At 36.7% G+C, this 27,876-nt stretch overlaps 5 protein-coding genes across 12 annotated transcripts; 3 read left to right on the top strand and 2 right to left on the bottom strand.

The window, feature by feature from the left end:
* Positions 1-309: 309 nt before the first annotated feature.
* Positions 310-5,419, top strand: LOC105129688 (nodulin MtN21 /EamA-like transporter family protein). Of its 2 annotated transcripts, XM_011031866.1 has the most exons (7): positions 310-1,106; positions 1,181-1,228; positions 1,524-1,646; positions 3,020-3,169; positions 4,068-4,239; positions 4,441-4,501; positions 4,782-5,419. In XM_011031866.1, exons 1-7 carry the CDS (start codon positions 405-407, stop codon positions 4,882-4,884), a joined length of 1,359 nt encoding a protein of 452 aa, XP_011030168.1. In that variant the 5' UTR covers positions 310-404; the 3' UTR covers positions 4,885-5,419. The 2 variants fall into 2 exon arrangements, with proteins under 2 accessions (XP_011030168.1, XP_011030169.1); XM_011031867.1 differs by lacking the exons at positions 4,441-4,501; positions 4,782-5,419 and having other exon boundaries at positions 3,976-4,159.
* LOC105129692 (protein TRANSPARENT TESTA 12-like) lies at positions 5,264-27,403 on the top strand. 2 transcript variants are annotated; one of them, XM_011031878.1, is made up of 8 exons: positions 5,264-5,269; positions 8,872-8,878; positions 24,450-25,435; positions 25,542-25,598; positions 26,015-26,253; positions 26,406-26,524; positions 26,648-26,734; positions 26,829-27,403. In XM_011031878.1, exons 3-8 carry the CDS (start codon positions 24,468-24,470, stop codon positions 26,913-26,915), a joined length of 1,557 nt encoding a protein of 518 aa, XP_011030180.1. In that variant the 5' UTR covers positions 5,264-5,269; positions 8,872-8,878; positions 24,450-24,467; the 3' UTR covers positions 26,916-27,403. The 2 variants fall into 2 exon arrangements, with proteins under 2 accessions (XP_011030180.1, XP_011030181.1); XM_011031879.1 differs by lacking the exons at positions 5,264-5,269; positions 8,872-8,878 and adding an exon at positions 9,657-9,668.
* On the bottom strand, positions 9,844-13,161 carry LOC105129689 (uncharacterized). Its single transcript, XM_011031869.1, has 2 exons — positions 11,452-13,161; positions 9,844-10,969 (listed from the first exon to the last, which is right to left on the bottom strand). The coding sequence occupies exons 1-2, from the start codon at positions 12,790-12,792 to the stop codon at positions 10,049-10,051; spliced, it is 2,262 nt and encodes a 753-aa protein (XP_011030171.1). The 5' UTR covers positions 12,793-13,161; the 3' UTR covers positions 9,844-10,048.
* LOC105129690 (uncharacterized) lies at positions 15,013-21,284 on the top strand. 6 transcript variants are annotated; one of them, XM_011031871.1, is made up of 10 exons: positions 15,013-15,551; positions 15,787-15,887; positions 16,204-16,375; positions 16,469-16,755; positions 16,842-16,932; positions 17,191-17,666; positions 17,901-18,015; positions 19,038-19,144; positions 19,255-19,342; positions 20,099-21,284. In XM_011031871.1, the coding sequence occupies exons 4-8, from the start codon at positions 16,750-16,752 to the stop codon at positions 19,097-19,099; spliced, it is 750 nt and encodes a 249-aa protein (XP_011030173.1). In that variant the 5' UTR covers positions 15,013-15,551; positions 15,787-15,887; positions 16,204-16,375; positions 16,469-16,749; the 3' UTR covers positions 19,100-19,144; positions 19,255-19,342; positions 20,099-21,284. The 6 variants fall into 6 exon arrangements, with proteins under 6 accessions (XP_011030173.1, XP_011030176.1, XP_011030172.1 ...); XM_011031874.1 differs by having other exon boundaries at positions 15,787-16,375; positions 16,845-16,932; XM_011031870.1 differs by having other exon boundaries at positions 15,787-16,375.
* On the bottom strand, positions 21,251-23,512 carry LOC105129691 (ribosomal L1 domain-containing protein 1-like). The gene has a single exon (XM_011031876.1). It carries the CDS (start codon positions 22,716-22,718, stop codon positions 21,516-21,518), a length of 1,203 nt encoding a protein of 400 aa, XP_011030178.1. The 5' UTR covers positions 22,719-23,512; the 3' UTR covers positions 21,251-21,515.
* Positions 27,404-27,876: the final 473 nt, after the last annotated feature.

The raw sequence follows: 27,876 nt of genomic DNA, 5'->3' as shown, positions 1-27,876 counted from the left end.
TTTGTTTCCAATTCCTACCAAAATTTATCTCCAGAATTCATGCTCCAATTTCTGATCTTAATTAATTTAGTATTATAATATACAAGTCAGCTGCTTGGTTAGTTTTTTTTTTTTGTTTTTGGCTTTTGGGATGATTTATGGGCTTGAAGCTCGTTGCTCGCGATAGAAGGGGAGCCATTTTTGAAATTGGGCTTTTTAATGGGCCTGGAGCTTATTTGCATGATTTCTATAGATGGATGGTGAGGGCTAGGAGAAATCGGGCCGAAGTTGTCAGATAATCCACTTATTAGAGGCCTCAATATCACGTGTAGGCGCTTAGTTCATCACCGGCTGCCTCGCTTTCTAGTCTTCTCTACTGAAGCAGCGATAGTATCTGTGAGGGAGGATTTGGATTTAGGAAGGAGATGGAGGGAAGCTTGAGCTTGTTTTCTGCATCTTCTTTGACCAACTGCTCTATCCTCCTCCCTACTGCCTCTGCCTCTGCCTCTGCTTCTCTTTCCTTATCTCATCCTCATTTCTCTTATGATTATCCCCTTAAATTTCCTCATCTTTCACAGCGTGCGTCTCCAAACCATGCTATCAGTTTTCCATTCTCACCTTCTTCTTCTTCTTCTACTACTACTACTTGTCAAAGAAGCAGAAGCAGACGGGCCAACTTCATTTCCAAGTGCTCCACAAGCAGTAGTAGAAAGGCTGAATTGGAATTCGAATCATCATCATCACAACCTGTAGATGATGGTGGTGATCTTGATTGCGTGGGGACAGGCCTTGACTCGGAGTGCCTCGTATCCGAACCCAAACTCGACGCTCCACTCATCCAATTGTCGTCAACAGAAAAAGGAGAAACAGCAACCGAAAGCTTAATTGAAACGATAACGGAGACTGCAGTGCTGGTCTCTCCCTTCTTCTTCTGGGGCACGTCTATGGTGGCAATGAAGGAGGTTTTGCCCCTCACTGGCCCTTTCTTTGTCTCTTCCTTTCGCCTCATTCCAGCTGGCTTGCTTTTGGTTGCCTTTGCTGGATTCAAAGGGAGGCCTCTGCCTTCTGGACTCACTGCTTGGCTCACCATCACTCTCTTTGCCCTTGTTGATGCCTCCTGTTTTCAGGTCTTCACTCACGAATCCTCTTTCATTCATTATTTCTTTCTTAATAATTACGTAATTGATTGTAACTGCAACAGGGTTTTCTTGCTCAAGGATTGCAGAGGACTTCTGCTGGTTTGGGTAGTGTACGTTTCTTTTCTATTTTGCCTTGTTATTTGATTAACCTCTTTTTGTTTCATATTTCAATTTGCAAGAATTTTTACAATTTTGATCACTCAAAATGTTTTTATTGAATTGAATTCCCAAAGAGGAACATTGTTCTAATATAAGAAAATATTTCATCTTTCAAAAATAAGAAATCGTTTTTTTTTTTTTTTTGCTGCAAATAATCGAAGTTCATTTCTTCAATGCATTTCATACTTCATGCTTCAGAACAAAAGGAGTGTCATTTGTGGATTTTTTTTCTTTTTCATACTGCAGGTCATAATCGACTCGCAACCCCTGACAGTGGCTATACTTGCTAAATTGTTATTTGGTGAGGCCATTGGGATCGTTGGAGCTTCAGGCCTTGTGCTTGGTGTCATAGGCCTTTTACTTCTTGAGGTAAACACTTCACTTCTGCTAACGTTGATGCAAGTTACCTAACTTGTATGTACTTGTTGAGGAATTTTCTAAGAAGAGGAATGAAGTTTCAAATGTCACGGATATGTTCTTGTTGGTTCTTACAGATGTTTGTTAGGCATTCGTTTACTATGATGTGCTATTAGTATGTATGTAACAACGTTTTGTTTTTAGTTTATGGAGGCATGGTTGAGAAGTGAGGATTGTTGGGTATGACACCAAGTATCAGTTTTGAGTCTCTCATTCCTTTCTTCTTTCTTCTTTTATTATGGTCACTGGTGAGCTAATAAAAAATATTGAAGATGTTATTCTAGAGTTGGGATTGGTTAAATCAGCTGCAGCTAGAGTTGGGAAAACTTGAAGTAAATCTATGGACTGCCAAGAGTCTGAAAGCTTCAGGCTGAGCAGGACCAAAATGAAAAGTTATCATTTGCAGCTTTAGAATTTCTTCTGTAGAAGAAGGAGTTGTAAGTTTGGATGGAGTAGATCTAGCAGTTGAATATTTTAAAAGATTCACATTTTGTAATATGAAAGGAAGAGAACATCAATGGATTTTTTACCCATAGAGTCAAGTCAAGGTGTTTTGAAATGGAGCGGTGCAGGTAGAGTGCTACGTGATTGAAGGATAAATTTAAATTACTCAATCAGTCCAGCCATTCTTTATGTGAGCAACTGTTTGGCTGTGAAAAGGCAGCAATGTTAACTAAATGAGCATAGTGAGACAAGAATATTAAGATAGATGTGAGGAAACATAGGAAAGAACCAAATAAGAAATGAGTGTGTGTGTGTGGGAAGATGTGGGAGACACTCATCAAAAGAAAAAAAAAAAGGAAGTGTAGCATAAGATGGTTTGGATGGTTAGTTGGATTGAGGTAGTATTGGCAAGGAAAGGGAGAGGTAAACAAGAAAATGGATAATCTAAGTTGGTAAATGTTTTATTGGTAATCTTACAACAGTTGACAAATTGTTTAACTCCTAACACAACTGGATAGAGGAAAATGATTCACATAATTGAACTCAACTTGCTTGGGATCAAGGCTAGTTGAGGTTGAGTTAATATTTTACCCTATTGTTCAGTTTGTTTTGTTTAATCTAGTTATCGCGGATGACATTACTTGAATGTTCCACCCTAGTAAGCCCCCCTAACCACATCATCAACAAAAGTTGTGTCATTATTACCATCTCAAATCACCACTTGTCACTTCCCTTTGCTGTTTAACTATGCTGTCAGTCATCTGATGCATTACAAGTATTTTTTTTGCTACATTCTTTTATTGAGATATAGCAAATATGATTTCCTATATGAGACATAGCAAATATGATTTTCCAAAACCTATTTACATTATATTTAATAGGTACCTACTCTGACATTTGATGAAAGCAATTTTTCCCTGTGGGGAAGTGGAGAATGGTGGATGCTTCTTGCTGCTCAGAGCATGGCAGTTGGCACGGTCATGGTTCGATGGGTTTCAAAGTACTCCGATCCTGTTATGGCAACTGGATGGGTATGTTATCTTGAATCTCTCAGCAAGTTGCCTGTCATTTGTGCCATGATTTGATAATTAACATGGATAATTGCAAGTTAGTCCTTTTCTTTTTCTATATTTTATCTGCTTATTCCATGGACAATTTTTCTCCATTAAAGGAAGAAAATTTCAATGCGTGTGTGTGTGTGTGTGTGTGTGTGTGTGTGTGAGAGAGAGAGAGAGAGAGAGAGAATAGACAGCTCAACACATCATTTGCAATACAGAATATAAACAAATAACCTTACAGTCCTGTTGAATATAAGCTAAGGACACAACTTGGAAAAGGCTCCATGATGAAGGGTAGCATGAGGGAGCTTAGCGTCAATTTTGTCTATCATAACTGCTAGAAAAGAGATTGATTATTGAGAATTCCAGAATTTCTTAAAATTCATGTGATTCTTCTGCCAGCTCATCATTACAAACAAAAATGCCTTCAGAGAATAATACGGTGATTGCCCTTCGTAAAACACACTAAATTAAGCCATGCCAGTTTTTATATCTTTCCTAAGATTAATCACTGTTGACCACATAAATCGAAAGGTCTATTCCATATGCTCCAAGCAAAAGATGACCACTTTTTCTTGGTTCCTAATATCTTAATAGACAGTACATTCAAGAAGAGCGATGCTTTCTCACCTGCAAGAAGATAGGATATGATAGTTTTATTCCTGAATTGCTTGGGTACTGGGCTCTGTTTGTATTGTGATAATAAAATTGCCCATTATTGTAACTTGGATGTGATGGATCTTCAAGTAATTAAGTTGTTGCACTTTCAAATGCTGTAGGATGTCCCGCTTCTTCACTTTGGCTTTGTGATGAACTCAAAGCAAAAGGAATGGAGATTGACAGACTAACTCACATGAAACTATTCTTGCAGCATATGGTTATCGGGGGTCTCCCTCTTCTTGCGATCTCTGTTCTCAACCATGATCTTGCCTTCAGTTTGAGTCTCAAGGACCTGACAGCAAGTGATATATTGGCACTGCTTTATACCTCTATTTTTGGAAGTGCCATTAGTTATGGAGTGTACTTCTACAGTGCAACAAAAGGTTGAAGTCTACTTAATTTTTCATTTTGGTCGGTTACAATGTTTCATTTTGTTGATTAAAACTAAGTTGTCCATATGATCCATGGTTCAAATTATCTATTTTGTATTTTTTAAACTTTAGTTTGCATAATTTCTTTGAATCTGTCCAGGGTTACTTGAGAATCCTTTCCTGAACTAATCTACCTTCGCTGATGCTTTTCAGGTAGCTTGACAAAGCTCAGTTCCCTCACATTCCTAACCCCAATGTTTGCTTCAATTTTTGGGTAAGTTCCATCAATCAGAAAAACATAAGAAATGGAGATATAACTTGATTAAATTAACTGGGCTAACTTGTTTGCACAAAACAATTTTAGACAGAAAGATCTGCAAACATAAGATATGGATGAGAAACTTTATTACACTGCCTGGACTAAATCCATATGGAAAAGAATAACACACAAAAGATGAGCTGGGTAGCAGCTAGGGCCAAGTACTGATGTATGATGCATTATATATCATAGTGTTTGTCTGATTTGTTTCTTCATGTTTGATTTCCAACCCCAGGTTTCTATATCTTGGGGAAACTTTCTCACCCTTGCAACTGGCTGGGGCCATTGTTACTGTGGTTGCAATATACATGGTTAATTATCGGAACAGTAATGAGTGATGTATTAGTGAGAGTGAGGGGCTATATAAGATGCAGACAGAGAATAAGACCAATTAATTTTGATCATGTTGACTCTACCCTTGTATTAAGAATGTATCTGGAAGGAAGTTCAATAATCAAGTTTATAAGGAAAGTTGATGGCTTTCAAGATGTGCTGTGAATGCTGGAAGCTCTCTCAATTCTCGAGGCTAAGTGACTGTTTTAGGTATCTTGTATCAGGCAAACTGTTCTGGTTGCACTTGTTGGGTTCCAAACTTCAAGAACTAACTGCCATCATGACGGTTAATCAGTTTCATACCAGGTAAACTGGTCTGCTGCTTTTGGTAGGTACACGAAAACTGATGGCGTCATCTTCCTGGGCGTTGTAAATAATTATTGTTGCCATGTTATAATTTTTTAACATGGGAAAAGGTTCAGAATATGCTTTATTTATGATGTTCATATATTTCTTAAGTGAGGTCTCTGAGGTAGATATATTGTTAGCATGACTCATGAAGCAGAATTAGTTTTTTATTTATTGTTATTTTTATGGCTATGACCAGTTCTTTCTTGCATGTAACAAAAAAAAAAATTCTTGCAATTAAGTTTTATTCATATTGTATAAATAAATGCTTTAATATTCAATAAAGATATAATATTCTGCATTTTTAGAAATACAAGGCCTGCTTTCTCTTTTTTATGTAACGAATAAATTGATATCAGAGCAGATTATCTTAGAGAACTTGTAAGATTAAGAGGGCCAACACACAATCTCTAAACATGTATCACCTAACAATATATATCTAATATTCAAGACTTGTTTGATTAAGAAAGCCAACACAGAATCTCTAAACATGTATCATCTAACAATATATATCCAATATTTAAGACTTGTAAGATTAAGAGAGCCATCACACACAATCTCTAAACATCACATAACACTAAGTCATTTACTGCAATTACACCTCTTTGATAGGATAAATTACCAGGTATGAACTATTAGAATGAAAGTGTTTGATGGAGTAAGTTATCAGGTATGAGCTATTAGAATGGAAGTCTATCTTAATGCTAATGATTTGTGGGAAGCAGTTGAACAAGTAAATGAAGTTCCACCATGCCAGACAATCCAATCCAATTGAAGATCAAAAGAAAGAGCAATTTTATATGCAGCAATCTTATTATCATTTTTAATAAAATAATGACTCTGAAAACAACTAAGGAAATTTGATATTTTTTGAAGCAAGAATATGAAGAAAATGAGAGGATCATAGCAATGCAAGTTCTGAATTTGATTAGAGAATTTGAGATGCCAAAGATAAAAGAATAAGAAACAACCAAGGAATATTTTGACAGACTTCTTAGCATTGTCAACAATATAAGATTTTTAGCATTGATTTTTCTGATTCTGGAATTGTTTATTAGTAACAATTTCTAAAAAGTTTAAGACTATAATTTTATCTTTAAAAAACTTAAAAGATTTGTCAAATATTATCTTGGTAGAATTGTTGAATGAACTACAGGCATCATAACAAATAAGGCTTATTAGGCAAAAAGAATACATGAAGGGTGCTTTCTTAGCCAAATCTTAAAACAAACATGGGCAAAAACAAGAAAACAAAGCAGAACAATAAGTATGGAGGTTAGGGATGAGTTAAAAAATCAAAAAACTGATTAAATCGAGAAAATTAAGAAAAAAATGATTGAAAAAACCAAACTGTGAAAAAAATCGATTAAACTTATTAGAATTAAAAAAAAAACAATCGGCTCGGTTTAATTTCAGCTTTATACGCCTGAAACCAAAATAACCAAGCTGAACCGAAATTGGTTTAAAACTCAAAAAACTTGAGCCAAACCAGAAAAAATAGTTTTTATTTTAAAATAACCAAACCTAATTCAAGTAGGTTTGAATCGGTTTTTATTTTTTGCAAAAAAATTAGTTTGGTTACTTTTTTTTATAAAAACCAAACCAAACCAGAAATAACTACTCCTAGGTTCTGCATTCAACATCAGAAAATAGCAAAAGAAGTAATGCTCAAGACTTTCCTCTTTGCCCTTATTGTAAAAAGAAAAAAAAAATCATCCACAGAAAAAAGTGTTGGTGGAGGCCTGATGCACGATGTTTTAAGTGCGATTAATTAAAGTACATGAAAAAGATATGCAAGACTCAACAACAACAAAAAAAAACTAAGATGGACGAGGATCATTATCTAAAGGAGCAGTTGTTTGTAGTATTATGCTTAACCACTAGCAACTTCACAGAAAGATGACTTATAGATAGTGGTTGTACAAACCATATAATTAATGATCAAAAACTCTTTAAAGAGCTTAAAAAAATTATTATTTCTAAAATTAAAATTGAAAATGGAGCACACGAAGGCAAATAAACATTAGTTATTAAAGGATACTCAAATTTAAAATTAATTGTAGATGTACTATGTGTTCTTGAAACCAATTAGAACTTGTTAAGTGTTTCTCAGGTATTTATCAGAGATTATAAGGTGTTGTTTAAAAACAATAATTGTGTAATAAAAGATGCAAAAGGCATAGAGGTATTCAAAATTCAAATAAAAGGCAATAGTTTTGTCTTAGGTTTTATGAATAACAAGCATATTGTTATACACAAATTAGGTATTAATTCGGTTCTTTGACATAAAATATTTAGGTATTGTCATCATAAAGCTTTGCTTTTCATGAAGAAGAACAATATGGTGAAAGGTTTGCTTAAATTGAAAAAAGAATTCTCTTATGATGTTTGTCAATATGAAAAACTATCAAGGTTTTCTTTTCAACAAAGTAAGGCCTAAAAAACCACACAAGAGTTGTAATTGATACACATAAATGTTGGAGAACCAATGAACATGTCATCTCTAAATGGAAGTAAGTATTATATTTTCTTTATTGATAATTATTCTAGAATGTGATGGATTTATTTTATGAAATTCAAAGGTGAGATTGTTAATGTATTTGGAAAGTTCAAAGCTTGGATTGAAACATAACATAACTACAAAATTCAAGTGATCATATCCAATAATGGAATTGAATATACTACTAAAAGGTTTAACGGGTTTTATGAGGATGTAAGCATTGAACATCAATTAACATCACCATATGCCTCACGTCATAATAGAGTTATGGAGAGAGAAAATAAGATAATGATGGAAATGACAATGTGCTTGTTTTATGATAACAAGTTGTTAAAGAAATTTTTATAGCTTGCAATTCTATTTCAAAAGCTTTAAGGATTTTCTTACCGTAAAGGAATAAAATAATCATCAGCTGAGATATTCAATTTTTTTAGTCTAATAGCTAGAATTGAAAGGATGATAAACAACTTAAAGTTCAAGAATGAAAGAATAATATAGATGATAAACTTCCACCTTTCTCGAACCAAAAACTCAAGATCAAAAACTAAACTCTTTGATTTGAGGAGAGGAGAGTCATGGTGGCTATAAGAATTAGAAGAAAGGAAAGAAATTCTCTTGCAACCCTTCCTTAAATACTTAGGTTAATTTAGGCTGGGTTTGGGCTGACTTGAGTTTAGATTTGAACCAAAAGTTTGGGTTTTACACTTAAACTTTAAAAGAAGTCTAATTGAATCTACTATATATATCAAAAAAGTTGATAGTTACTTATTGTATCTTTATATGTTGATAATTTACTTATCATATAAAGCAATAAAGAGTTGATTTATAAGTTCAAAGGAGAGATAAAGATTGTCTTTGAAATGACAAACCTTGGAAGAATAGTATTCTTTCTTGGCTTGTAGATATTTCAAAAACAAAATGAGATATTTCTATGTCAATATAGATATACAAAGGAAATTCTCAAGAAATTTAACATGAAAAGGTACAAGTCTATTGCAACTCCAATAAATTAAAATGAAAAGTTTTATAATGAAGATGGAGCTGAAAATATGGATAAAAGGTTGTATATAAACCTAACAGGTTGCCTAATTTATTTAACAATAACCAGATCAGATCTCATGCATGTTATAAGTTTGATATCTAGATATATATTATCTGCTAGTGAAATTCTTTTTCAAACAGCAAAAAAAATCCTTAAATATATAAAAGACAATTGATTATGGAATAAGATTAATTCATATTGAAAAACCCAATCTTTATAACTATTTTGATAATAATTGGGTAGAAAGTATTAGTTATTGTTTCAATTTTGGTTCTAAAGTTTTTTCATGGTGTTAAAAGAAATAAGAAATCACAGCTCAATCTATAGTAGAAGCAGAATATGCAGTTGCTGTTACTGCAAACCAAGTACTTTGGTTACCAAGCTCATGGCAGATTTGTATTTGGAACAACAAGAAAGCACACGGTTATTTATGGACAACCAAACTGCAATATTAATTTCTAATCATCCGGTGTTTCATGGCAAAACAAAACACTTCAAAATTAAGTTTTTCTTTCCGAGAGAAGTTCAAAAGGAAGGAGAAGTGAAGTTGTTTTACAGCAAAACTGAAGAACAAAGTGCAGACATCCTAACAAAAGCACTTTCTAAGTTCAGGTTAGAAATTGAGAGTTCGCAGCTTCAGCTTCAGAGTCAAGGGAAAGAATACTCAAGAAGCAGAATTAGTTTATAATTTGTTGCTGTTTTTATGGCTATGACCGGTTTAACAGAAAGATTTGATATGCAAGCAGATTTTCTTGCGATTTAGTTTCATTCCTATTAAATAAATAAATGCCTTGATATTCAATAAAGATACAATCTTTTGTATTTTAAGAAATACAAGACAGCTTTCACTTCTGTATAACCAACATAAATATTATTTATGATGTTCATATATATATATATTTTAACTGAAGCTATTCAAAATTTAGCTCTATACTATTCATGGTGTTCATATTTAACTGAAACTATTCAGAATTTAGCTCTTTTTTGTGTAAATATATACTATTCATGATGTTCATATATTTTTTTTTAATGAAACTGTTCAGAATTTAGCTCTATATGCAGTGATGCTTGTGATTTCAGCATATGAATAAAAGGGAGTTTCTTCCCTAATTATCCCAGACTGGCATCCAACTCTTGTTGAACAAGGGAAGAATGAATCTATTTGAATTAACAAGAAAACAGGTTGCAAGTTTGCAACCATCAACGAAGTGACCTTTGAGACTGAAAGTTAAAAGGGGCCACAACTGCGTGGAATTTGAAAACAACACAACTGAGTGGATTATGTTTGAGTAGCAGTTGCAAGGACAGGAGTTGTGTGAGCATTTTTACTTGTACCATGTCTCCCACGTCCAATTCCAGTCCTTTGTCCACTGAATGCTCTCCTGGCCTGTTCCACGTCACGCCCTGTTTCAGGTAATCCATGCTTTTGATATCCCAGAGGACTCTTGTCATCCTCATCTCTCGTGTTGGATCTTGAAGACCAGCGATCGGTTGAATCAGCTGAATTGGGTTCCCATGAAGAGGTAGACAATCCTAAATGCTGATGGCTGCCACCAACAAAACTGTTACTTCCTGAGGATTCTTGACCATCCATGTCTTCCCCGCACAATGTACCCCCTCCTCTTCTCACGGTTACATACTTGTGAAAGCTTGGCTCCATAAGATCATCACTTGCAATTACCTCAGATTCTACAAATGGGTCTTTTGCCTCGGGTAGTTTCTTCCCAACAAGATTCACAGCAGCCACTGCAGGGGGGCTTATTCTATCATCAGAGAAAGCACATGACAGGTTGGAGCTTGTAGTGGAATTGAGGTCTGCGACCGCTTCAAGAATGGAGCAGGCCTTGGTGACACAAGCTGGGAGTGAAAAGGAAGGAGGAGTGTTCTTCTGGTGAAAATTTTGAATGTCTTCCAGCAATAGTGCGGTATATGATGGAGTTGGATTCAATAAAGTTTCAGGATTGAGGTCCAGGTCTCGCGATCGCCTTGCCGACCTGCTTCTGGTTAATGCTTGGGGCTTCAAGCATTCACCTCCCAAGTCTACCACATTGGTCGTGACTGGTAGATGTCCCTTGGCCTCTTCCATTTGTTGTTCCTTTGAAAGTTTGTTTTCCAGTGAAGCCATGCTACTGCATCTGTAATTTGCCACTTGAACATTGACTCTGTTGTTTTTCTCAGAATTTTGCTTCTTCATTGGAGTCTGAAAAGGATGCATAAAGGCAAATCAAATTTTATGTTCCAAAGAAACAGTATCAATTTTGCCTCTTTAGCTGGCACATGCTCAAAAAAGACATCTGTGAACAAAAAAAAAGAGGTCGTACCACAAAGACAAAAGTTTGGTTGAAATTTGTCTTAGTTCTAGAGGGAAATTATGAGCACTAATATGTTCATTCATAACTTCAATAATATGAATTTAGATATTAATTACACGACCTTGACTATCAATTACAGATTGGTTAAAATTGAAACCATTTAAACGGGAGTTGTTAAAACTAGGGTATTGAAAGATCAATTGGTAAAAATAACCATGGGTGGCTATGAAATTAGAAGTTTCTTCATCTTGACCAAATCTGTAACCATTATTAGCGGATTCATTTAATGTGATTCGCCGGATCAAACTAGAGGTTACAAAGAACCATGCATAGTGGATAGAACCCTCCTCCTCTAGTAAAAAACTATTACCTGATTAAGAGGATTGAAAGTTTCCTTGGCCACCGCTTGTCCTTCAATATCTTTGTTTCTGATTTGTGATCTGTTGTTGCTGGTGCAGGTAGCCTTGTTGTTGCCAGATGGTTGTGAATGCTGTAATGAATTGGGGTCAATTTCACTCAATGGGTTTCTTCTGTAAGGAGATTGGTCTGCTTTTCTTGAATTGCTGCGGCTAAGACATGGCTGCTGATTATTCTCATTAGAAGTCTTAGCATTGGCTCTGGCAGGAGATTGGGAGCGTGGGGATGCAGCTGTCCTGGAGCCTGCCACCGCTGCCTCACCAACATTTCTCTTCACTGAGATGCGCTTAGTTCCAGCTGTTGCTTGCGGTTCAGCTCCAATGTTGTTGCTTTTATCCATCACTAAAGAAGAAACAGTGGCAGGGACTGATACCATTTTTCCAGGCCTGTTACCAGTACCACCAGTATTGTTAGCAGGAATAGTAGCATTAGGATTTCCAGGAGTAATGCTTGTATTTTGGGCTATTTCTGATCTTCTACCCGGTGATCGACTCACCCTTCTCCCACTGCTGCCACTGGCCCTCTCTCTGCTTCCGGAGCGCTGGTTCTGGTCTCTTTCCCTGCTGGGTGTCCTTCTCCTCCCTTGAGCAGAAGGAGAAGCAGAAGGCCTGCTGGATTGGCGTTGGCGGTGGCGTTGGCGGTGCTGCCTTCTCTCCGCTGTAACCTCGCCCTCGTCGTCGTCATTGCCCTTCCTTCTAGAATCATAGTCGGCAGAAGTGGCAGGCTTGACATCTTGGTCCTGGTCATTATTATTATCAAAGTCATAACTCCTCTTAGAGCCAGAATACTTTCTGCCAGAAGAAAGAGGCTTTCCAGCTCCAGAGGAGTTGCTGCGACTAAGCCTTCCACACTGTATGAGAATGGCATCTACCTCTTCTTTTGTGCAGCTTGATGTTCTGACAACCATATTATTAACACCAGAATTGGTGTTGCTGTTGGCCAATAATATTTCGCCAGCAGCAGCAGATGCATTAGTGGTGGCAGCAGGACCATCGTCGTTGGGAGGAGGGATGCGTTTGTCTCTATCATGGCTCTTCCTGTGTTTGATGACAAAAATTTCTTTCTTGAGTAAGCTGTCTTCTTCTTCCTCTTCTTCTTCGACTTGTTTGTTGACCACCTCCTTTTGCTCCACTATCTTGTTCTTGATTGTGATCTCATTCTTCTGATCTACTTTGAGAGTGGCATGGTTATTATTATGTGGGTGATTTAGAACTGGTTGTGAAGCAGGAGCCGCAGCTGCTTTCAAAGGAGAAGAGGAAACTTCAGTATTTTTCTTGCTAAAACAAGCACCCATAGTGTTATTGTATTGGTGAGGGAATGGAACAGAGAAAGAACTGGTGTGGAGTAAAAGAGAAGGTTTTAGGGTTTGAGGGTATGTAAAGAACAGGAGGAGGAGGAGCTAGGATTACTAGCGCTGCTAGAGTAGCGAAGGGATTTTATTTGAATGCATGACTGAGTGAAATGAAAGAGAAGACATAGTGAGACGAAGATCCACCCACTCTTGGTCTCTCTCTCTCTCTTAAATCTATTATTTCAAGTTTTACAAATCGAGAGAGAGAGGGGGGGGATCGTTGTCCAAGAAAGAAACAACAGCATTTTCAAAAGTACCTGCCTTTTGGATTTATAATAATAATTAATGGTCCAGAGATTAGAGAGAGAGACACACAAAAACATTTCAAATTTTTGAGGGAGAAGCGGAGGCAGACATGTGAGAGAAAGAATAAAGTTGTGGTATGCTACTATTTTATTTGGACGTGCTGTAGTTTTTTCATTGTATTTAAAAAAAATATTAAAATAATTTTATGAATTATGATATAATATAATCCAAAAACATTAAAAAAATTAATTTTTTAAAATATTTTTAAAATATAAAAACAATTATGATATAATATAATATAATTACAGTTATTTTTTAAATAATTTTTTATATTAAAATATATAATAATTATATTTTTTATTTTAAAAAAATAATTTTTAATATTAATACATCAAAATAATTTATTTGAAAAAAACTAAAAATATATTAATGTAAAATAAATTAAAAATAAATAATTTTTTAAATTTTTTTAAAAATACTATTAAAACACGCATAACAATAAAATATGGGAATGTAATTTTTAAAAATTTAAATTTTTTAAATTATTTTTTATGTATTTTTTATTGTTTTGATGTTAATATAAAAAATATTTTAAAAAAGTATTTTAATATATTTTTAAATAAAAAATATTTTAAAAAACCACCTAACTACCTCACTTCCACGCATTAAAAAAAATTTTAAAAAACCACCTAACTACCTCACTTTCACGCATTTAAAAAAAAGCCGTTAGACCGGGGGAGAGAAAAGAGAAGAGGCACAAATAGCCGTTGGATGATGGATTGGAGGGTGCTGTTTGGTTGTCTTAACTGTCTGCTTTTCTTCTGACCACCCGCCCATTTCTTTTATCTTTTTGTTTTTATCATAAGGGAGATAGTATAGTATAATAATAACAACAACAACCATTTATTCTCGAATCTTTCTCTCTCTTCTTTTAAATTCAAATTTCTCCAACGGCTATGTCATTCACAGTACGCCTTCTAGCTTCTCCTCTTTGCAGAGATCTCGTACTGTCATGCTGCTATTAATAATATCAATAACAACACCGCATCTTTTCTAAAGATATGATGAAAATAATATATTACATCTCAACGGATATCATGAGTTTATGGTTTTTAAGGACATTTTTTATATATAAATAAGTTTTTCATGTATTTTTATTTTATTCTTAATATTAATACTCCAAAATTATTAGAAAATGCTAGAAAAATTAAATTAATGTTTTTTAATTAAAATACACTCTTAAGATGTAACAAGACACAATTCCAAACACAAAAGCAAAGGATTCTGGGCCTTTTCTTTCTGCCTATAATAAACATATATATACCTTTAAAAAGCTTCTTTCTTGTTCTTGGTTGACGTTTCAAGTCTCTGAGTTAATAAAAAAAATAATCAAATAATAAGAATTTGAATTAAACAGATATATGTGGTGGGTTGTTAAAACTCTATAACTTAAAACAAGTATAACAGCGTAAATTGATCTACAATTAATATAAAGGTCAGAATGTTTTGTATTCATTAAAATAAATAAGTTTGATCCTCACTAATGAGTTTGTCATTAATGATAAAAAGAAGAAGAAGAAGAATTATACAAGAAAAACATGGAGATACTAGTTCATGCGCATTCCAACTTAATAACTAGAGAACAAATTATTAGGAAAAAAGAAAAGAAAAGAAAAAGAATTCCATGTAGGCGATCATTTCTTGGGCCAACTTGCTTGGGTGTAAATGTTTGTATGGATCAAAGCATTCTAGCCCAAGAAGTAGATGGATGGATGAAAATCTCATTTGGGTCCAACATAGGGGAAAGTTCTGTGCTCAATCCATTGGGCACCCACCAAACCAAATCTAAGAGCGTGGCCCATCCCTTTCCATGCGGTGAGAGCACAGAGCTGTGCGGTTCAACCCAATGAAAGAAAATGAAATTCAGGTGGTTGCAGTCAGTCATTCTCAAGAAATTAAAAAAAAAGGGAGATTCTGGAAACGCAAAGGCAAAATCATAGAAAGAGGGGAAATGTTTTCATCAGTTTCGAGGAGTGTGTGAAGAGCGAAAACAACCCCTCTCTCTCTCCCCTCCCCAACTGCGTAATAACAAAGAAATAACTAACTGACAAGGAACGCTTTTGTTTTGGTTACTGATTAGAAATAGAAAGAAAAACAAGAAGTGGCGCCGACGGCGGTATGTGAGAACTCGCTGTAGCAGTATAGAGAATAGTGGAGTGGAGCAGCTAATACGCTTCTGAAATCGCTACTCCTCCGCTTCTCTGGTAAAAAAGTAAATAATTAAATAAGGAATGGGTGGAATCGGCGTAATATCGGCACAAGATCATGATGCAGCAGCAGCAGCTTCAACTTCAACTTCATTCAAGTCGAAGAGAAAGTCAGCATTGGCTTCCAAGCTTAAATCTTCCATTTCCAAACATCTCCGTCACTCTTACTCCCACGACCGTGTCCTTGCTGTAATTCCTACTCTTTTTCTTTCTCTTTTTTTCTCTCATCCATTGTAACCAGTTCTCTTCTCCTTCTACGTTCTATCAATTTAATTGCATTTTCCTTCCTTTTTTTTTTTTTTTAGTATCATCATTGTTTTGTGCTTCTATCCGCTTACAAACCTGACTTTACAACTTTGTCTTCCTTTTTCTTTTATTAAAAATCAAAATGAAAATTATAATGGTGGTCTTCTTCTTCTTCCAGGAGTATATTACAGTGCTTGTTTGTAATGGGAAGAATCAAGAGCAGGCCAGAGACGATCTCGAAGCATTTCTTGGTCAAAGGACTCAGGAGTTTGTCTCTTGGTAATTCTAAACCACCCTTTCTACTTGTTTTAATTTCATTTTTACTGCTTAAATCTCTAATTGCTTCAATTTCGATTAAGACGGTAACTTATTAGTCCTATAACCTCAAAACAATTATCAATTGTGACGCTTGTGTTAAAGATAGAGCAGCCACATTGTCAATAATGCATTGTTTTGAGCAATCCAGGAAAAGAATGATTTTTATTTACTTTAGCTTTCGTTAGATTAGCCGTATTCGTTGTTATATTTTCTTTTCTTAGCGCCAAATTGCTGTAAAGTTGCTCATACGTTTCCCCTTATTATGTTTTCTGTAAAGGTTGTGGGATCTTCTTTTGAAATATGTCCATCAGTCCAACAAGGATATTTGTTTATTATCGGATGCAAAGAATGTCAATATCACCACTCCATGCGCGAAGGATTCCAAGATCAACAAATTAAAGGACTTTCAGAGTCATGGCCATGATAGTAGCACTATGGATGTTTTTGAGGTAATCGCACTTGTATTACATAATCTATGTGTTTAATCATCATGCGTGAATCCAAGTAGTGGAATTTGATTTGATATTTTTTCCTAATTGCAGATCAAAGATGATCAGATGCGCCTGTTGCCAACTACTTCTGATCCCAACTTCTGTAATGTCAATCACAGTCAACTTACTGAAGACTTTGAACAAGTTCAAAGTTCTTCTTCTCTGTCATCTGAGATCAATTCAAAGAAAGTATTGTCACGGTCTTGCAAGACTGAGTGTCACGGAAAGATTGGTGCTTCTGAGAATGTTCTTTATAATTCCTTGGCAAATGAATCTTTAGGAAAGAAAGCTCTTCCAATGCAAAGCAAAATTCTCAGTGTATTGATAAAGCAATGAAGGTTGGTGTAGCCACATCTTTTATTTGGCTTTTCTGGCTTCTTCTCTACAGTTTCTAGTTTAACTTGAGCATTGCCTCATTGTACAGCAGATCATCCATAGTAGCTGCAACATGCTATTTAATCAGCTTATACCCAGAAGGGAACCAGCTTTTAGAAATCCACAACCCTCCACATCAGGTGCCACATATGAAGCCAATTTATATGCCATCTTGTATGCAATAACTAGATGATCTGTGGTTGACATGAACAGTAGGAAGATAGCTCAAAGATTACTGTGCTGACATTTGCATTCATTGTGATTATGCAAAATGCGTAAATGTTTAATCTTTCATGCTTTTACGTTTTCTTGCTCATCGGTGAAGTGTGTTTAAATGCATGATCATTTTCTTCATCTACTATGTTCACGTGTGGACAATTTTTCAACTATTTTTTCAGGAAAATGTCCTTTTCCAAGATTTGTTCATGCAGAGTCCCACCAGAAGGAAAAACATTGTATTAGTGTTTGGGATAGATTGGGAAAGCCATGTGATGGTGTACCTCCAGGGGTCAAAACTGTTGAGCTGTGTGACGGTTTGGGTACAGTGATTCAAAAGCAGGAATTGCTTAACCAACAAAAAGCGGTGCTTCCTGTTTCAAATAGTGAACTTAGAGGGAGTATGACTGGAGGAGTTACTGGCCGTGGTAACATCCAGCCTGAGAGCAGGAAATTGGAGAGACCAACGAGAACGATGCACGAAGCTCATGCTGCTAATAATATTAGACGAAAAAGACACTTCGGGGAAATTTGTACTGACCAGGATGCTTTGGCTGGCTGTAGCAGGAAGGAGCTTCAGTGCCTAGATTTTTCACAATTTTCTAAAAGGTCAAATATGATAAAAGAAGATTCTAAAGCTACTCCAAATTTGATCTCGGTGTGTTACTGTCTTCAAAACCATTGCTAATTGGTGATAAATGCTGCATGAGTGTTAAGGTCTGGCTTTAGGCTATGGGAAACAACAACTAAGAGAGGATTTTACTTTTCTATTTTGGGCAGTGACAGAGTTGATCTTATTAAAAAGTTGATTTCCTTCTTATCTCACTCCCCTAAAATACGTTGAGAACATGTGATCAGTGTGTCGAAGCTTTGGAAGCCTTTTGTTTTGCAGGAAGTGCTAGATGTGAAACAGAAGCTACATAAAATTGAATTGGAAACGTCTAAGCTTCGGTCAAAGCAAATTGAGATGGAGAAATATGGAAAGTCCAATTTACTGTCACGTTCCGGTAGGTTATTTCCATAACTTGATCACTTCTCCTGCACCACACACACAGAGACTTTTCATGGCACCTCAAAGAAAAAAAGAAAAAAAAAAGACTATGCACAGAGATAGGGCAATGAAAATGGCATAGATGCCTGTCTTTGTAAGAAAGGAAAGGAGAATGGAGAGTGGAAGCTGATTAATTTTGAAGAGGGGAACCTGAACTTTTTGACCTGTGTATGCTGCACTTTCTTTTCCTTAGGAGCAATCTGGGATCTAACATGAATAAAGAATGAACACATTTCATAGATTAGGAAATAAATGAACACCATTTCTGAATTTCCATTCGAATTAATTCTGCATTGGTGATGCAACTTGTATCCTCATGAACGATGTGGTCTTATATTAATTTAGTACAATCATTTTAAATAAGTCAATTCAAATGTTTTGCTTTCTTTCTCTTCTTCTGTGTTGCATTGTTTACTGACAAGTCATGGGTGTTTTAAATGTTAGCATTGATTCATTTTCAGAATGTTGTTTTTTGGCTCATATTAGCAAAGTCACAAATACTTTCAGTTGCTGAATCTACAGGAAGTTTCAATCCCTTCTTTCTTTTCTGTGCATATTTTTTACCAGAATTTAGGGAATCAAAGTCCATAATTTCTGCTTATCAGCTTCTTTTCTAATATGTACAAGATCTGAAATGTTTCCAAGCCCAATAAGCAACAGAGTTTAACGTGTAGATAGTGGAAGACAGCAGCTTAGCCATGCCTTACTTGGAAAGTGTTAATGAATATTGCCTTCCTCTTCTTCTTTCTGAAAGTATTTTTTTTCTTGTTCTTCTGCGGCTGTCTTTTCTTTCTGAAATTATTTTTACTCGCACCAGATTACCATGAGAGCATTTTCTGCATTACAAATTTAGAAATGTTACCAATTCAGAAATATATTGATACTCTGAACTTATCTCTGTGTGTTGTTTCCTAAAAGTCTCCGCATAGACTTCAGGATGTCTCATAATTATGATATTGCTCTACTATAAACACACAGGTACATTTTGCAGCAACAAAAGAAGCTCTATCATTGTGCTTTGCCAATTGTGGAGTGGTTGAGAATGTAGTGATCTTGACTGACAAAACCACTGGCCAGAGAAAGGGGTAGACATCAAATTTCAGCCATGTTATTTTTCTGATTAACAGGATCTATAGTCTGATATATATTATTTTGAGACTATATCGGTTGACTGTATTTTATATTCTTCTTTTAGATCTGCTTATGTTGCCTTTGCTAGCAAGGATTCTGCTGAGAAAGCAGTGGCATTGAGTGGTGCAACATTTTTTTCTGGGACTTTGAAAGTAAGTGATCATTTATATCTTATAGCAGATAAATATATCCGTGGTGCATTACAGCCACACAAATTAAAAAATTAAGTGAGTGAAAACCTGGAATGGCTTGTTTAGAGAATTTGCCATATTTGACATGGAAAGTAGGAAGTTGTGAAGTGCTGGATGTTCTGCTCTGCATTCAAATTAAAAAAACACTTGGACTTTGTTTGGGGTTGCAGAGTTATCTCATGCAATTTTTTGCTCCCTACTTTTCCAATAGTTGCACTTTAGTTTTATTTTTTTAATCGTCCATTACATGTTTGGACGTCCTAGTTACAATGTTTTACACAGCCATTTTTTGTTCTCTCCACTTTCATTTAACTTGTTGTTTCCTTTGTTGAGTATTTATGCAGGTGCCTGTGCCTTGGTGGGTGCGTGTGTGTGTGAGAGAGAGAGCCCCTATCTTCAATTGGATGCAGAAAAACAAACCAAAGCACACAAACTTTAGATCTAATTGGGGGTTAAAAAATTTGAAACAAGTTGTGTGACGTAAACTGGCCCTGTATTTTTGGGTTGCCCTGTCGTGAAATAATCTTTGTGAATAATGCAAAAAATAATGAAATAATCTTTTGCCTGTGGCTGTGCCCGTCCCCGTGCCCCTATCTTCAATCTGGTTCCAATCATATCAGTAATGATTTCATCTGTTTTCTAATGTTATATCAGAGACTAGGAATTCAGAATTGTATACATTGAACTACTCTTTAAGTTGACATATTTACCATGTAGGTTTCAAGGAAGGCAGAATCAACATCTGCAATGGCCCAGCTTGCTGGGAAGCCATCTCGAGCACTATCATCTTGCATCAACAAGAAAGCTATTGTCAAGATGCCGTATTCTACCAGCTCCCATCTGCAATGGAGGAAAGATTCTTCCACATCAGAGCCATCAGCTTCAGCCAATGAAGAGTAACAAGATCCCGCTACATGACTTGGAGCGTGGTGGTTGAAGCTTGGTTTTGAAAATGCATTCCCAAATTTCGAGTTGGTACAGTGAAGTGAGAAATATCTTGCTATGCTAGCTCATGCCTTTGAGAGTGTATATATTGTGTACAATCAAAAGGAATGTATAGGTTCATGTCTGAACACCTTTTTCTATGCTCCGTAATTTTCTTGTGCTGCCATGAAGTCCTTTGGCAAATGCATTTGCTTGCTTGCGTGTTTGCATGGATATCTACCTAGGAAGCATGGATACTCTCAGAATACCCCGGATTTGTATGGATATCCGTTGGCAGAAACATCGTGTGAAGTGGAGAATAGCTCAAATCTCCTATAAAGCTCTTTTTAAGAAGATAAAAAGGGGCAAATGAAAACCTTAAATTTCAATTTGACCCTGCTTGTATCCAATCACAGCACACTCAAATCCTAATTAGCTCATTCAAAAAGCAATTAGCAGGGACAGCATGCAATCTTTTGAGAATTAAGACAATCAAATTAGAGATTGACAGCATCTAGAACAATCAGATCGAATAGGATCAGTCTTCAAGTGCAGAGCTGCTTTGACACTATAGGATCCCATCTCAAAAATCCCTCTCCTCGGTAAGCTTTTTTTCTTTTCTATTTTTTTGCCTCCTAGCTACATGTCATTTTTTCAGGCTCCTATGGCTCACAATTTTCTCAGAAACCGGTATTCTGCAAGTTCGCAACACTGCATGTTAGGAGCAAGTTCCCTATCCAAGCCGTAAGTATGTCTGACACAATTCATATCAGACGACCAACTACTTCCAGTTTGCTTGCAGGCCAACATATGGAACCACCAAGTTGAAATATCAGTATAAATGAATAAGCCTAATTCTAGTTTGTGCAACATTTGAACTCAAACTGGATTCCACCCATGATGCAGAAAACTTGCAATTTAGGAGATAATAAAGTAAATTTGAACTCTATCCAATGAAAGACTGACTATCAAATTACCATTCTATCTGTTCTCCATAATCAAGAAACATAATTAAGGAGAGAAAAAACTTTCATATTAAATTTCTGATTATAAATAAACTAAAAAAAAAGTTCACATCATGAATACCATAATTAAAATCTCACACCAAATCTGCTAAAAGGACAGGCATACAACCATGAACTGATTCTCTCCAAGTTAAGCAAGCAGCAAATTTCCTTGTGTGTACTCTCCAGGAAGCGGCATTCAATCATTATGCAGCCAATCTTTTCTTCTTCTTGTTATCCTTCACTTGCATTCCCCCACTCTCTAAAGCCAAAGCATTTTTCTTTATCGTCTTTTGCTTGGTAGCATCTTCATTCTTTGCTTTCTTTTGCTTGAAACCATCTTCTTTCTTCAATTTAGCTACCTTCTTCTGACCTTTCCCTTTATTATCTCCCATCTTTCTCTTCTTATTCAATAATTCATCACTGTCCTTTTCAACATCATCATCAGCATGGTTATCAATATCCCCTTCAAAGTCGCTCCCCAATTCATCCTCATCAACAACCCGACCATCATCGTTATTATCCATATATCTAACCTCATGTATCCTTCCCTTCTTTTTCCCAATTTTCCCCTCTTTAACCTTATCTTCCTCCTCAGCGACCACATCATCCTCCTCCTGCTCTTTTGCACTACCATCAATCTTCAACTTCAAATCAGGAACTGCCTGATAAACAGGCAAAGCCAGGCTATCAAGCAACTTCAAATGGAAAGACCTAATACCACCCCACTTCCTGGGCACAGTCTCCGCGATCCCGTTAATAGCAGCCATCACATTTTTGGAAATCTCCTCTCTACTCATCGAAACCCTCCCTACCTTCACCACACTACAAGTTCCAGTCCTCAGGAACAACAAGGCAGACGCACACGCCTTGTCAATCTGCTCCTTCCAATTTTGGTGCTTCAAATCCAAAGTCATCGGAATCTTCTTCTTCTTAAAAAACTGTTTCCCTAACATCTTAGGCAAGAGAGGAACCACCCTTTTATCAGCAAAGAACATATCATAAGAATCACAGAGTTTCCTCTTGGCCTCAAAGGGACGGTAATCAGTCTTGAGCTTGGAAACCTTGATGATTTTGGAGATGGGTAAGTTGTCGTTTTGAATCTTCTTCTTGGCAGCATCTTTATTGAGGCCTGATTTGGATCTGTCATCGATGATTAAGCAGAGCTCAGGGGCTTCAGTTAGAGGGTTGGTTAAGGGGCAAGGGAGAGGGATTTTGTAGGCGTTGATGCGGCTGACACCCTTATGTGGGATCTTTTTGAGGGTTAAGATAAGGTAGACAAACTCGTCATGTTCCAGTAGTTGAGGCTTTTGGGTATTCAATTTGGATGATCTCCATTTGAGAAGAGCGTTCACAGCTTTCTCCACGGTTTTGGGGCTAAAACCAGATGGTGTTGGAAGGGCTTCCATAATGGACAGACGGTGACAGTTGAGAAGGGGGAGGTAAACCTGCAGGCTGTTGTTGGTTATCACTATCAGATCAGTGCAGTGTGAACAAGCAGTACGCGTGTGATTTAGGGTTTAAGAGAGGATAGCTAGCAGTTTGAGGTTAGGGTTTTGTGTATTTTAAAGATGAACTTCAGGGTTCAGAGTGGAGTAGACATGGGCTGAGTTTGATGGACGATTTGGGCTGAGTAAGTAAAGATTAACCTGAGAGAATATTGGGCTAAACAATACCTCCTATAATATAAACAATGGATGGCCCATTTATGATTTTAGGACACGCACACACATATACAAGGTGGGTAGCTGTAGTTCCAACTACTGTAATTGGAGCACAATGCGACCAAGCATGTCTAGCCGGTGCCAGTTCGTGGCCCATAAGCCCCATGAAGATCTCCTTCTGAATAGAGTCAGAAACTCCACAAAGACATCAACACTGGAAGCTGAATTCAATTCATTGTCTGACGGTGGGATTTACAGAGGCTTCTTCCATAGATGCAAGACAGGAAACGAAGCTCTGTTGGATGAAGGAAGATTGCATTGAAATGAACTGGAATGTTGAATCTATCTTCTACATGCATGGACGGTGCTTTCACAAGCAATCCATCTTTGGATGTTTTGCTTGATTATACTGATCGTGGTATGCTATCCAGTTTTTAATGGCAATGATGACAGGTATACTTCCCCCTTCTCGAAGTACCCAAGGCCTAGCTTTTATCCCATGCCCAAGGATGAACGCAAGGACAGTTCAAAAAAAACAGAAGAAGAAGCCATTCCTAACTTGAAACCTAATGAGGATGAACGCAAGGACAGTTAAAAAAACAACAGAAGAAGAAGAAGCCATTCCTAACTTGTTTTCTCAGGCAAGATCTAATCTTACCATAAGGATTTCTACTCTCTGACGATCCGACCCTGAATGCAAACATTATGTCAAAGGAAAGGAAAATTCGTTGTGTGTTGACTGATGAGTGGGAGTGGCACGTACGAGAACATGCATGTCATGGCTTTGATGGAACGGAACGTTAGTTACGAGCGATTTTTTTCCTTTGCTTTTTAAAAACTTTTAAAAAACATTATTATTTTTTAATATTCTATATTATTTGAATATATTGATATTAAAAAATAATTTTAAAAAATAATAAAAACATATATCATTTCAGTATATATTTAAAAAAAACAAAAAACCACTAACAAGGCCAATAAATAAACTCTAATAATCCAAATAGGTGGTCGCTACTCCACTTCCATGGATACAATGGACAAACAGACAAAACATTATTTCCATTCCAAGAATAGACTGCCGGTTTGACTGGTCGCTCCTTCATCGCTGTGACCCCCAACTGGTTCCAGTTCCACATAGAACCACAGTTACTGATACAACAAACCACTAGCACTCTGCTCCATCTCCATCTTCATCCTTCCTCCTCATGAATATAAATATATAACGTTTTCTATTGAGATCATTCCGGACAAACAGACACAAGCTGTTGCCTGCTGCTGATCACTACTGTCCAAAGCAAAATAAATATCATACAAAGTCCTTAACTAGTTTCGTCCAACCTAACTTTCAACTCTCTCTCTCTCTCTCTCTCTCTATATATATATATATATATATATATGGTAACAATATCAAGGAAATGAGTGATATGGAAGTTTTGTGTTTCTGTCTTTCTTGATAAATATTTTTAAGAAGAAGATTATATATATATCCTTAATATGGAGAGCACGACACCACTTCTGCAGCTCAATTATGGATCTTCTTCGTCTTCGTCTTCGTCTTCGTCACCATTACCTGCACCAGTAGCACCACAAGAAGCAGAAGCAGAAGGAGACTACCCACCTGCAGTTTCCGAGACTTTCAAAGACTTTATGAAGTTCGTATTTTGGAAAGAGACTGTTAAGTTATGGAAGATTGGCGGTCCTATTGCCATCACTCTACTCTGTCAGTATGGTACCAACACTTTAACCTCTATCTTTGTTGGCCATCTTGGAAACTTGCAACTCTCTGCCGTTTCTGTTTCCCTCTCTGTCATCGTGACCTTCGCTTTCGGCTTCCTTCTTGGTATGGGCAGTGCCCTCGAGACCCTCTGTGGTCAAGCTTTTGGTGCTGGTCAAGTTCATATGCTCGGTGTTTACTTGCAAAGATCAGCCATCATCTTATTCGTCAGTTGTGTCGTCCTCTTGCCCGTTTACATTTTTTCCGCTCCTATCCTCAAAGCCATTGGCCAAGAAGATGATCTTTCTGACCTGGCAGGAAAATTCACCATCGTAGGCATACCTAATTTGTTTTCACTGGCTATCTATTTCCCTACCCAAAAGTTCCTTCAAGCTCAACGCAAGGTTGGAGTGCTTGCCTGGATTGCCTTTTCGACTCTCCTTCTACACGCTTTTTGGCTTTGGCTCTTCATCTATAAGCTTGGTTGGGGTGCCACTGGCGCAGCAATCGCTTTAGACCTCACTGGATGGTCAGTTGCTCTGGCTCAAGCTGTGTACGTGATGGGCTGGTGTAAGGAAGGATGGCGTGGGTTTTCCTGGGCTGCATTTAAGGATATTTGGTCCTTCGTCACCCTCTCACTAGCTTCAGCTGTCATGCTTTGCCTGGAGCTCTGGTATATGATGAGTATTGTTATTCTCACTGGACATCTTAGTAACGCAGTCATTGCTGTTGGTGCCCTTACCATCTGGTCAGTCATTCATCATCATCCTAATCATTGTTATATCAATTAATTATTAATCAATCTTAGCTTCATTTTAACTTGTTGTTAATCTTCTGAATTGTATATGTTTCAGCTTGAATATCAACGGCATTGAACTAATGTTGTTCCTTGGAATAAATGCTGCTATAAGGTAAAATTAATTTCAATATGTATTTGCATTTGCTAAATTCTGGTGATAATCAATCATCTATGATTATGAATATGGATTCTACTTGCCTGTCTCATGGGTGTATCCATCGGTGCTCTTTTCTCTGTTTTTTTTTTTTTTTTTGGTTGCGTACACACTGCTGGACATCATCCATGGGTGAGTATTCACTTCTAGGAGCTTACATAAGGGTTGGGATGCATGAAAATTCCAGGAGATCACCCCTTCTATAACATTTAATTTCAGAGTTTGCAAGATACAGTGCATTAGACAGTTCAACTTCTGCCTGTTTTAATTAATTGATTTCGAGATCCTTGATATGTTATCTCGATGGAGTGTATGATTATGATTTCAGCTTAAATGAATGTATATATATTAATTAATTAATTAATTAATTTCAGCGTTCGTGTCTCGAATGAGCTTGGATTGGGGCATCCAAGAGCTGTAAAATACTCGGTCATGGTGACTGTGTTTCAGTCACTTGTGATTGGGCTCATTCTGATGGCTGTTGTGTTGGTAGCCAAGGACTATTTTGCCTACATCTTCACAAGCAACAAGGAGATGCAAGTAGCTACCTCCAAACTAGCATTCATTCTAGCCATCACCATGGTTCTTAACAGTGTCCAGCCAGTGATATCAGGTGGGTTGCGAGGACATACCAGCATGGTTAACTTGGCTGATTGCAAGAAATTTATAATGACTGCCTGTCATCCATCGAATTAATCTATCTTAATTTCAATACTCATCCCCTTTAATCATCAATTTAATCGAGCATGCTCATGACACGCGCAGGTGTTGCTATTGGTGGTGGGTGGCAAGCCTTAGTGGCCTATATCAACATTGGTTGTTATTATGTTTTTGGGCTTCCCCTTGGTTACCTGCTTGGATACAAAGCAAAGTTGGGAGTCGAGGTATGTGCCCGATAGAGTAGTAGTACGCAGATTATCAGACCATGTGCTTCCACTAATAATTAAATGGCCAGTATATAACACTACTAATTATGCTCTGCAACCCATATATGATCTATCATCTAGGGAGTATGGGGTGGAATGCTAGGCGGAACTGCTTTGCAGACCTTGCTGCTCTTGATTGTACTCTACAAAACCAACTGGAAAAAGGAGGTCAGAATTCCCTCTCCTCCGGTTTCTTTCCATAAACAAGTTAATAGCTATCTAATTCGTGACAAGTAAATGCTGAATTATATATGAAATGCAGGTTGCAGAAACAGCAGAACGCATGAGGAAGTGGGGTGGCGAGGATATCAACAATAATGATGATCGTATAGGTGCTAACGGAGCGTGAAGCAGCTGATCATTAATCAATACATTTTTAATTAAGAAGTAGAATAATGCATGGTTCTCTTCGTCTCGACTCGTGATCAAGTCTTCCAGCGGTACAACTTACGTAGGAAATCAAACAATCAATCAAAATATCCTTGATCAGTCGACAGAAGAGAAAGAATCCTTGTTTTGAAAGAGAAAAGCCTGCTGCATCTGCTGTTGGTTATCTTGAAACAATCATAAATAGCTAGCTAGCACTCTCGATGTTCATTGAATTAATAGCCAGAACAAGTGTAATCTAATTAATATGGATGGACTGCTTTCGACGCGGGACAAGAAAAGTTTTGTTGAAGGGAACTCTTCTGCTTCTCTTAGTGTCAGAGCAACTGCAACTCAACTAACACGAGTTCGACTCCATCCTCTTTTTTAAAGGGAAGCACGCTGACAAGGTTACATCACAATCTACTTGTATTGTATTGTTGTTCGTGGAATTATTAAGATGGTATTTGAGAAATTGTCCGATGGTAAGTAACATATAAATCTAACATGTAGAATTGATCTGACAAAGAAATGCTCGTTGAATATTTGATGAGAACAAAACATCTTTTATTTAGAAAAAAAAGGGCTTTTGGCTTCTTCTTCTTTTTAATGAATGCCTGTTTTAATTGCTATAAAATTAATTAAATCGAATTAAAATTGTCCCGCGACATCGCATGCATAAATTTTGAGCTGCATGTATATTAAAAATTGAGGACCGACGCGCAGAGGCATCAATGTTATCTTATAATTAATTAATCCTTCAAGTGAAAGGGAGAAAGGAGCAATCATGGGCAAACAACACAGGCTCTCCATTACTGGAAAGTTGCACAACCATCGATCTCGACAGAAATTAGCAGTGGCATGTCTTAAAAATTTAGCTCAAAATCTCTTGAGAGTTGCTTTGTGCTGAGATGAGAGGGTTACTTGAAGCTGATGCCTGGTGA

This window comes from Populus euphratica, unplaced genomic scaffold (assembly GCF_000495115.2).
Source record: "Populus euphratica unplaced genomic scaffold, PopEup_1.0 scaffold16.1, whole genome shotgun sequence".
Taxonomy (NCBI): Eukaryota; Viridiplantae; Streptophyta; class Magnoliopsida; order Malpighiales; family Salicaceae; genus Populus; species Populus euphratica.
The sequence above is the reverse complement of the archived record's forward strand: the minus strand, read 5'-3'. Positions and strand labels throughout refer to the sequence as shown.

Bases quoted from the DNA above. Each gene is read 5' to 3' on its own strand.
- LOC105129688 (XM_011031866.1), top strand. From the start codon at position 405: ATGGAGGGAAGCTTGAGCTTGTTTTCTGCATCTTCTTTGACCAACTGC. The intron at 3,170-4,067 runs GTATGTTATCTT...CTATTCTTGCAG, and splicing joins CTGTTATGGCAACTGGATGG to CATATGGTTATCGGGGGTCT. The intron at 4,240-4,440 runs GTTGAAGTCTAC...GATGCTTTTCAG, and splicing joins CTTCTACAGTGCAACAAAAG to GTAGCTTGACAAAGCTCAGT.
- LOC105129689 (XM_011031869.1), bottom strand. From the start codon at position 12,792: ATGGGTGCTTGTTTTAGCAAGAAAAATACTGAAGTTTCCTCTTCTCCT. The intron at 10,970-11,451 runs GTAATAGTTTTT...CATCCTTTTCAG, and splicing joins CTTTCAATCCTCTTAATCAG to ACTCCAATGAAGAAGCAAAA.
- LOC105129690 (XM_011031871.1), top strand. The intron at 16,933-17,190 runs GTGCCACATATG...CTATTTTTTCAG, and splicing joins TCCACAACCCTCCACATCAG to GAAAATGTCCTTTTCCAAGA. The intron at 18,016-19,037 runs GTAGGTTATTTC...ATAAACACACAG, and splicing joins CAATTTACTGTCACGTTCCG to GTACATTTTGCAGCAACAAA.
- LOC105129691 (XM_011031876.1), bottom strand. From the start codon at position 22,718: ATGGAAGCCCTTCCAACACCATCTGGTTTTAGCCCCAAAACCGTGGAG.
- LOC105129692 (XM_011031878.1), top strand. From the start codon at position 24,468: ATGGAGAGCACGACACCACTTCTGCAGCTCAATTATGGATCTTCTTCG. The intron at 25,436-25,541 runs GTCAGTCATTCA...TATATGTTTCAG, and splicing joins GTTGGTGCCCTTACCATCTG to CTTGAATATCAACGGCATTG. The intron at 25,599-26,014 runs GTAAAATTAATT...AATTAATTTCAG, and splicing joins GGAATAAATGCTGCTATAAG to CGTTCGTGTCTCGAATGAGC.